The following is a 10375-nucleotide window of genomic DNA, read 5'->3' as shown; positions in this document are numbered from 1 at the left end:
CACACACACACACACACACACACACACACACAGGCACACAGGCACAATGACATGCTAGCAATGAAAGAGGCTGTAGTTTTTTTTCATGTTTTTGTTGAGTCTCTCTCTGTGTCCCCTGACTTGCTTTTTTCAGTCAACCTTAAAACTTTTTTTACTTGAGAAACATCCCACACTTCTGTGGATCTAATGCAAATCCCTGTTGCTGCCATTCAAGGCTGCTCTGGAAGCTGCTTATCTTCCACACTTTCACATAGTGGTCCAGCCTTACACTGGTATAACTTTACTCCCAAACTTTATGGTTTTTCTTAGGCCAATTCAGACCTCTGTACTCCAGAGTGGGCGACTGTTCTCTGACCTGGACTAATAACCCCGTCTCTTGTTGTATGTCTAGAAACAGTTCACCTACTGTACTGCTTTGTCCATCTTCCCACTCATATCTGATGCTGCTCTTACCTTAAATCCATGCCTACCAGATTTATTTCTCTACTGCTCTATCATTCAGTGGTATAAAGTAACTACTGTACAAATACATGCATCAAATATCCAGTCTTTGCCAAGCACCCCTTACTTCACCTATAAGGACGTTTCCAAATAAGGAAAGATTTGACACAAATTGTATTTTTGTCATTAATCATATCAACTAACTGTGTATAAAGAGGCTTAAACTAATAAATAAAGAGGTACTGTGCAGACCATTTTGATTCCATACTTTCAATTTTACCTTTAAATGAACTGGTTTAGATATGTAGGCTAAACTGGAGAATTGATCATCTGGGCAATTGTTTCTGGCCCATTTAAACTTTGTTTTAGCAATTGCGGGATTCTGAGATGTCTACATCTACAATGTTACCAAGTTATACAAATGATTGCCAAAACTACAAAAATAAGACCCTAAATGTAATAAACTGGAATGATCTAAGTTGATGCGGGAGGTCTCTCCTCAGTCCTATTATGTCTGTCGCTATCCTTTATGGACTATCTAATGACATAAAAACACCCCCCCCCCCCCTTCACAAAAACAAAAGCTCCTTGGTGTCTTTGACAGCCGTGTTTCGTCCTCCACAACCCCGTAGGCTCTTGTCAGGAAAGACCTCTTCATTGTCTTACTCTGCAGTGTCTCCCAGAGAAAACTAGTCTTTTTCATCTTTCCATCTCGACATCCCTGGGTTTAATGTGTAATCCCTGCCTCAGAGCGAATGCCCGGATTCCGCTGGGGCTGCGGCAGCTGCAGCTTTCTCTTTCTGCACATTAGACTCACAAATCGACCGTCGGAAGGTCTCCAAGGCCTTGTGTGGGAGGCAAACGCGTAGAATGAAGAAAAACAGGCAACTGGTCAGAAGCACACAATGAAGTACGAGCACTATATACAGAATAATAATTTTCTTTCAAAGGAAGGATCTTGCAATATGATTTTTTGGACAGACTAGGGACTAGGTCCTTAATAATACAAAACAAATACTGTAGCTTGATTTTACGGTTAGTCATACGTGGGTAAGAGGTCTACTGAAAAGGAATCACTTTTTCCTGGGGTTACACCATCTCTTGACTTCTTTCAAAGTATTTAGTATTTTAAATGGGGAAGGAGCGATCAATGGCCAACTTAACAACTGAGGAACAAGGGAACTGGTAAAAAGAGGTGCCCTGGGGCCCCGGACTGACAGGTTCACTGGGTGTTCATTGGTTTGTGGTCATTTAATTGTAAATGTGTTCAAATTAGAATACACTATTCAGATGTTCATAGTTTGAGTCACAATCCAGTTTCTCAAATGTGACAATTTGCGGCTTTTGTGTTTTGCAGAATCCATATATTTAGATTTTTGTTGTTTAGCTGCTGTGCAAATTCTTTTTTTATCACAGTCTTTCTATGCTCTCAGGAATAGTGCAGAAAAAACACAAAGGCACTCATCTTTTACTCCTTATTTATTTTTGGTGATCAAGTAACTGCAGCTCTCAAGCTGTCAAGTCAACTAATCCTCTGGCTCTTCCTTGTCTTTCGCAGAGTACGCTGAGAGCATCGGAGATGGGAAGAGCGAGGAGTTCAAAGAAGCTGAGCGGAAGAGGATCATGGACCTTGTAGACAACTTCTAATTTCTTATTTTCGTCGTGCTCTCTCTCTCTCTCTCTTACACACACACACACACACACACACACACACACACACACACACACACACACACACTCACACACTCACACATACACACTCAAACACAAACGGCATATTCACACACTTAAGAACATTTACACCTCACCCCCCCGGTCTGATCTGGGACTGATGGTGACCTTGAGCCAATCTGTGTAACATATTAAAGTCACTGGGTATGTTTACATGCACACAATTACTACTCTGCTTAAAGTAAGGTTTATTTTCTTGCTTTAAAGAAAAGAAATTCATCCCAAAAAACTGGTTTATCTTGTCTGCAACTTTTGGCATCCAATGTGTGGAAAAAGAAAGAGAACTGCAATTATTGGCAATACAAACATTAATAATTTGTATTTATTTTATATTCATGAACTCAGATTTGTTTTCTAAACGCAATCAACGACCCCGAGAATTTGGTTTAAATTGAAGGTTTGCGGTGCATGTAAAGCTGCTCAGTGTAGAACAGAAGTTAAGTTGGGGGAGCAGAGGACTGCAGCTGGACTGAAACGCACAGCCAACATGGGATGTGCTGTTTATTTCCGGTCCTGTGGTGTTGCAAAGACACTGCAGAATAAATATGGACATACTTTGCACAGCTCTGCAAACTTAATATCTATACTTCGGCTCGCACACTTTACCTGCTTTGTTTGTTTTGGATTTACATGTGTAAAATATTTTCTAATAAAATATTTGGTAATAAAATCCTCATTGCATGTTTGGTTTGATTGATTGATTAATGTCAAGTTTTAGTGAGTGAGATTGGCACAGATTGTTAACCACATGCACAAGAATCTCATTATGCCTTCGCTGGGTTACTGTTGCACAGATGGAGACAACAAACCGTTCTCTGCAGCGCCCTTTGCAGAGGGAGAGAATCCTCACAGAATGGCAGAACTGCTTCTTCTTTATTTGATTGAACCCACCCACTGCCGGCACTCAGCAGCCTCCTGGAGCTCTCAGCCCACTGCTGATTCTCTTTGTGACGCTGTTCACACACATCAGTGTGGAGGTGTATTATCGTAGAGCTGTATACACAAACCTACTGTATTATTCTCACTGTCTGTGCACCATACTGCACTGTATCTTTGCTGTCTTTATGCTTAGGAACAAATAAACATTCCCAATTTTGTACGTGCACGCGTGTGAGAGAGACTTGAAGTGAAAAGCTGACCCACTTAAACCCACAAACCCACTATTTTTAGTCTTATACAAATCTGTCATTTCAGTAGTCTACAGTAGTGTCAGAGCAATTGTACATTAGGGGAAAAACTGTATCTAAATATGTGTTTGTTTTTATCATCGTGAGTATCATCCAGCCAGCTTGAACATTTAGACATGTTCTGCTATTGAAGTAAGCAGCCACTGGTCCCTCACATGGGGCCGTTTGCTATGACTGGACTATATGATCTAAAATTTGTTATGCAATCAATTGTAATGTTTATCTTAGTTTTTATGATTGCGGTCTGACAAATGAAAAAAAAAAAATGCCATATTTCTAGTTAAAGACTGTTTGTGGAATGGTTTTCAGGTTGATTGGTTGAACATCTGGTGGGTCATTGATTTTTATATTGTAGCAGTTTAAAACGTGATTTATTTCATGAATTCAGCTAGTGTATTTCATACGTAGTTCTCCGTTAGTTCATTTACTCGCAGCTTGAACAACAAGTTTACTATTCAAGCCAACATGAATCAGAAATCTTGAGTTCTGTTAACAACTGCGGCTGACAAAGACCATTTGACCCGGTCGATATTTCCAGAAAAAGTGAGTCAACTGCTGTTTTCCAAGGTTTAGAATGAAATATTACACTGAGTAAATGTATGTCAATGCAAATTTTATTTATATAGTACCTTTCATTACATGTAAACCCAAAGTGCTTCACATAAAACAAAATACCACATGTACATTAAAACAAAGCATGAATGGAAGTAATACACAATCAACAAAAACAAGCAAGACCGTGCAGCATGCAATTTCACACACACACACACACGCTGTAATTTAACAAATGCCCGTTAGAATAAATAAGGTTTTGAATGAAGACACAGTTGTGTTGTACCTCAGGTCATCAGGCAGCTTGTTCCAGTGAGCAGGACCATAGTAACTGAAGGCCCCCTCACCCAGGGTGATCAGATAGGAAGGGGTAAAATTCAGGTTGAGATGGGGCGGATTGAAGCAACCCCTGTCAACACAAATTATAGAAATATAAAATATAAGTAGTGCAGAAGAAAAAAGAGGGGGGGAACATGGTGCACAGTTCCTGAGAGCAACTATATACCTATATAAAATAGTAGGAAAGATAAAGGGGTTGTATACACATTATGCAAATAATATAGTTGGTGTATAAAACGTCCTGAGTATTAAATATTGCCCAGTAATGAGATTAAGTTATTAAATATTGCACTGTAATGAAATTAAATGGTTAAGTATTAGATAATAAAATATTGCACTGCAATGAAATTAAATGGTTAAATACTAAATATTGCACTGTAATATTAACAGAATTCCATTGTCTTTTTAGGTATTATGTATTAGTATTGCACCGTAGGTGGGAAGAAGAAGGCCAGGGGGGGGTAGGCTGTGAAGTGAAGTCGGTGCATGTGTGAGTTCAGAGTGGTTATGGCTTTGGGGAAGAAACTGTTCTTGAGTCAGTTTGTCCTTGTTTTGAAGCACCTGTAGCGCCTTCCTGAGGGCAACAGGTCGAACAGATCAGAGCCGGGGTGGGGGCTGTCCTTGATGATGTGTTCCGCTCTGCTGAGGCAGCGGGAGGTGTAGGTATCCATCAGGGAGGGGAGAGGGGAGCCTTTGATCTTTTGTGATGACCTTACAACTCTCTGCAGCCTCTCCCCGTCTGCCGCGGTGCAGCTGCCGTACCAGACTGTGATATAGTAGGTCAGCAGGCTCTCGATGGACGAGCGGTAGAAGGTCAGCAGCAGGTTGGAGTCCAGGTTCCTGAGGACCCTCAGGAAGTGTAGCCGCTGTTGGGCCTTCTTGATGACCGCTGTGATGTTGTCTGTCCACGAGATGTCAGCGGAGATGAGGACGCTGAGAAACCGGAAGGTGTGGACCCTCTCTACACACTCGCCGTTGATGTACAGTGGGGGGCTAGGTTGGTGCTGTTCTTCCTGAAGTCGACAATGACCTCCTGGTTTTTCTTCGTGTTCAGAACCAGGTTGTTGTCAGAGCACCGGGTTGCCAAGTTTAAGAACTCCTCTCTGTAGGCTGCCTCGTCCCCCTTTGAGATGAGTCCGACCCCTTTGGTGTTGTCAGCAATTTTGACTTGTCCACCATTATGCAACCAGACGCTGTATTTATTTTTATTAGTGTCTTGTCTTTAGTATGTTTCTGTATTATTAATCATTTAGTGTACCACACCCTCCCTGGATCCCTGACCATAATCCTGGCAGAAAGCAGCATCATCGAGAGGGAACGGGGGCGTTTCACAGCTCTCAGATTATTTGCCTTTCCTAAGTGTCTTTGCAAACTCTAATATTGCTCAGTAACAAGATGGGTAGAACGGCAGGGTGTCGTTTGCATATTATATTGGCAGAGGAGACCTGGCCCCATGCATCTCTTATCAGTGATTATGACTGTGGCGTGTTTAACAGCGGTCGTACAGCAATTTCACAGCCGAGGGGAAGGAGAATAATTGTATTTTCCGAATGACTGAGTGCAAACACTGTGCACCGCTGGGGTTTTGGGCTCCTCTCTTTTAGTAGGGACTGAGAGGAGAAGGTATTCTGTTATTGAGATTAAGCACAGTGATTAATAAAGAGTGTAGAACAGGGGCATTGCAACTTTAAGCGTTGGTGTATACATGCCTACAGCACCCAAAGCTAAACAATAACATCTTCATTTGTAAGTTACTGTCGAAGCTTCATTCATTTTATCCTCCCCAGGTCTCTGTTCCCTGATAGGTCGACACAGTTAAGTCCATTGCAATTAAATTATTTGGTTTTGGATTGGTGCTGTTATGAAAGCTGGGCCTTTTTACCCTCAGTGAAAGTGAGGTAAACCTAACAAGAAGACCATATGGTCAAAACAAAAATGTGGGAAAAACCTCAGGAAAGTCACTGAACCCCCCCCCCCCATCAGAACAGTGAAAAGCAGTATGATGACGAGGGAAATCAACCAGTATCCGCTGCCAAGTGAGATCATTGTGCTAAACTCAACCAGAAGACTTCCAGCCTACATATTCAGCCATGAACACGCTCATACAGAAAGTAGATTGTAGCAGTGTTACGTGCTGAAACGGATTACGAATTTTCCTTCGTTCCTCAACATCATCAACCCTGCCTTGCAGTTATACAATTCCACATGTTCACACCCATGAAGCAAATCATTCAACCTCATTGGCTCAAAACAAAGCTGCTGCAGTAGTCCAACTGTCAGGGTGCAGCCGTGGTCAGCACAGGGCCTATGCTCAGCCGCTGGATAACTTATCTCCACCAAATTGGCCACTCTCACTTCCTACACATTACTGGACACTGCGAAAACACGTTCATTTCTTATGATGGTTTTATTGGGGCCTAGCAAAATATTACTAAACCACACTCCCCCAGTGAATGGAGCCTAATGACACCCAGAGGTAAACTGACCACCAGTTTGTGATCATTGTCAAAGCATCACAGCCCACAACAGAATCAAAATATCAAATATCTTGTCCTTTTTTCCTGCTCCTCTGTGTACTGTTTATTATTATGTAAAGTTTTGGGAACAGTTGTGCAATTTTCTTCTTCATCCTTTTGTGGAAGGCTTTGTCTTGGACTGCAAAAAACACATGAATGTCTGAGATAATGGCTTTTATTAAAGAGGGTAATTGGAGTCGGGTAATCAGACTCAGGTAATCCAATCATTTTGAAGACATTCAGATATGGGTTACAGTCAGGTCCCTGACTTTGTTCAAAATACACAAAGTTTGTTTATGAACCTGGGTTTTTTTCTTCAAAGAAAAGACCCTGTGAGGTGAAACATACCTCTATCAAAATATTTAAGGGGATCGGGCAGGCTGTGCAAAAACGGTAAAGATCGGTGCCCTATATGCTGTGTTTGAAGGGCCAGAGAGCTCTAGATGAATGATGATGGACCTGCAGGTTTGTCATGCACATGCTAATGTTTTTGTTCAATGGTCCGAAAATTACTATAATGAAAAAAAGAAGAAAAATAATGAGAATGCCCAATTGCAAATGATTTTTAGGCACAACGTACCTTTTTTTTTTATAAAAAGGGATAATGCTATTTTTGGAAGAAAAACAAAACACTGCATACTGATCTAAAGCAACAGGGTTTGCTGTCTTGGGGTCTGGATAGCTTGAAGTTAAAGACACAATGACTGACAACTTGGACAAATATTACACCTGTCCCCTATGTGAACGAGAGGTTGGCTCACAACGTGATAATTGCAAAATAAAAGCATCTAAATGTGAAACAGATTGTTTAACAAATTTTAATTACTACAGACTTGTCACATCCTAGTTCTGACCTTGATTAAAATGTAAAATGTAAAATTTAAACACATACAACCCCATATTTTTAGACAAAACAAACTAATCTTGGAGTTCATGGAGATATATGTATCTCGTCACAGACCCAAGACCACATGTTTGACATGTTTCAAGTATTAGATGCAGAAATCTGGTTAGCTACGGTAATAAGAAGGCTTTCTCTGAGTCGTCTCCTTGAAATAAATAGAACACACAGACAGTATATCACTCTGCCTATTAAGGTGGACAAAATCCCCCCCGGATGTGCTGCTGTGTTGTGGAAAAAGACCTTAAGATCAATGACGATTACACAAGCAATTACATGCTGTTCCATAAAGTCCAATAGCCCATGTCGTAGTGCAGCTTGTCAGCGGGATTTTTTTTTAAATCTTCTACTGTTCAGTAAGTGACTGCATTTCAGCACCATGGACAGCATCACACCGAGGCTGCAGGATGCTGGAGCTTGTTCCAGGAAGAGATCTCTCTTAACTGTGGTCCTAACACTCGGCTATGAATGGCAATCTAGGATTACAGGCTATACTTTCTAAAGACAGGTGAAAGAATGATTCTAAATATGGGCAGTGACAAATAAACCCCCCATCAAAAGCTAGTGGTAAAATCCTGACGTGATAAAAAAAGCACAAAATAGCCAAAATGGACTGTGATCAGTGGGCTATTTTTCTTTTTTTTAAGCCTCAGAAAACTTGGCTTTTTTGGTAACTATTATGTTCTAACCTAGTCAGAAAATAGTGTTCATTTCAGATCCCATTTCTCACAGAAAAAAACACAGATCGGGGAAAAAAAATGTAATTTTAACAAAACAAAACCCTTTCGGCTCCTACATTTCTTCTTTAACAGTTGTCGATTTGTTTTTGTTTTTTTACTTTACTTTTTTTATCTTTACTTCAAGAAATTTCATAAGTCATTGATTAATTAATTCCTATAATACATAAATAAATACATAATAACTACTACCTGTGGTGACTGAGACGCATAGCACTATGGGAAGCGTTTTGCCCAATCACTTTGTTAAAGCGAATGTTGGAGCACTCCAATGGAATATTAAAATGAATAAAAACATAAAATGTTAACATGTTAGGGCTTTGACTCTTTTAGTTGTCTCCCGTCGCTTCATAAAATGTATTAATTTTTTTTTTATCTGACGGAACGTTAAAATGTCGTAAAGTTTAAGGTTACTCAAGATGTTTTCTAATATCACTCCTCTCATAACTAAGATCCCCCACTGCAAGCCGTGGCACTTCCCGTTGGGGGTGGGGGGGGAAGTCCCTCCGCGTCATGTAGAGCCGACTGAACGGCAGCACAGCCTCAGTCAGTCTGCCGGCGAACAGAGAGGCTGCAGCGGCTGCTTCGTGTCTTCGTTCTGCGCACAGTTATCCTACTGACTTCCTTGCCAGAGCAAGTCACCTGGATTTAAAAAAAACAAAAAACAAAAAACAAAGAAGAGAAAACAGACATCTTTTTCGACGTGCACTCCCACCCGTTGTGAAAAAAGTCAAAAGAGGGTAAAGGAGAGCTGATAAAAACAGAAGAGAAATGGGAGCGTTCAGAGTGCTGCTGGGGAGTTTACATTACATGGGACTCTACATGCAACTTAGTGTCTCCACAACGCGAGCTGGACACGGCGAGGTGGAGAACCACATCTCCGGGAACGGTAGGTGTTCCGCTTATTCGTTTTCTTTTATGAGCGGAAATCACAAGGGCCGTGGAGAGGACGGCATAGGTGATGCCATCTGCACATGCAGAGGAGGAGGAATTAAACAAAGAGCAGCACACAGACTGACAGTCTGATCAATGCTGATAGTATTCCAACTAATGGAAATGTGTTATCTTTGATTGTGTGTGTAAGTATACCCAACAGTTTAGCTCTGTGCAATGAATTAGTCAACCTGTCATTAAGTCAGTGCATGCCTATCCATCTTATTAGTACCAGCAGGGTTGGTAGTGCTAGTTGAATCGGGATGTTCAGACCGTTTGCAGTCGTTTGGAAGGTTGAATACTAATGAATGTGGCAGCCCTCTCTAATGGGTGGAAGGATTGTGGTTTTTGATATAATGTGGTGTAACAGTCTGCAGTGAGGTGACTGTTTTCCGTGAGCTTTGCGGCTCTCCACCATCGCTTCTCTCTCCTGATGGAGCAGAGGTGATGTCTGCTGCTAGATGGAATTTAATATTCCCTTTTAGTATACCCTGTGAAATCTGTACTGAACAACCCTCCCTCAGATCTGCCTCTTTCTCTCTCACCAGGAGCTTCCCTAAATGGCCTCCGGTGTTACGTCATACTAACACACAGTGTCATGGTTTGTTTCAGTAACTTTGGCTCGGCCAGGCGATCTCCACAGGTGTCACGCCGCCGGCTTGGCAGATGTGCTGGCAGCACGATGTCGGTGTAGGTTGAAAAATGAAGTAAGGAGGAGGGGATGGCCGGCAAGTCTGAATGCCTCAATGCCCTTGAGGCACAGAGTCTTACAGTAGATCCATTACCAACTTTTCTTACTTCTGTAGATGCCCTCTATGATCAGTTGCTTCCCAGCAGCTTTACCCGGGACCCAGGCGACCTCAGACACCCATGATTCAGTGTGCATGACAACAAACTAAGCTGCACTGCAACATTCGCATCTAAAGATATACCTGAATTGCATCAAATTTCAAAGCGTGGTCACAACACGATGAGATTCCTTTTTCGTTTAAAAGATACACTGACTTGCAAAAAAATAAATAAAATAATCTTTTCAGA

At 41.4% G+C, this 10375-nt stretch overlaps 3 protein-coding genes across 4 annotated transcripts in view; all 3 read left to right on the top strand.

The window, feature by feature from the left end:
- ctnnbl1 (catenin, beta like 1) overlaps positions 1-2846 on the top strand; it is a 62365-nt gene extending 59519 nt beyond the window's left edge. The window contains exons 16-17 of one of the 2 annotated variants that reach the window (XM_032520849.1): positions 2000-2115; positions 2158-2846. In XM_032520849.1, coding sequence (XP_032376740.1) covers positions 2000-2088 — 89 coding nt within the window. In that variant the 3' untranslated portion in view covers positions 2089-2115; positions 2158-2846. Of the gene's footprint in view, positions 1-1999 lie in introns of both variants that reach the window. The other variant, XM_032520848.1, reaches the window with a different exon arrangement.
- The window catches only part of e2f1 (E2F transcription factor 1), a 408003-nt gene that overhangs the window by 125727 nt on the left and 271901 nt on the right, over positions 1-10375 (top strand). The window lies entirely within an intron of this gene.
- Positions 8927-10375, top strand: part of vstm2la (V-set and transmembrane domain containing 2 like a) — a 48598-nt gene continuing 47149 nt past the window's right edge. The window contains exon 1 of the mRNA XM_032520856.1: positions 8927-9293. Coding sequence (XP_032376747.1) covers positions 9176-9293 — 118 coding nt within the window. The 5' untranslated portion in view covers positions 8927-9175. The remainder of the gene's footprint in view (positions 9294-10375) is intronic.

The sequence above is a fragment of the Etheostoma spectabile genome, chromosome 7, assembly GCF_008692095.1.
Source record: "Etheostoma spectabile isolate EspeVRDwgs_2016 chromosome 7, UIUC_Espe_1.0, whole genome shotgun sequence".
NCBI classification, from domain to species: Eukaryota; Metazoa; Chordata; class Actinopteri; order Perciformes; family Percidae; genus Etheostoma; species Etheostoma spectabile.
Note: the sequence above shows the minus strand (reverse complement) of the source record. Positions and strands in the feature narration are given on the sequence as shown.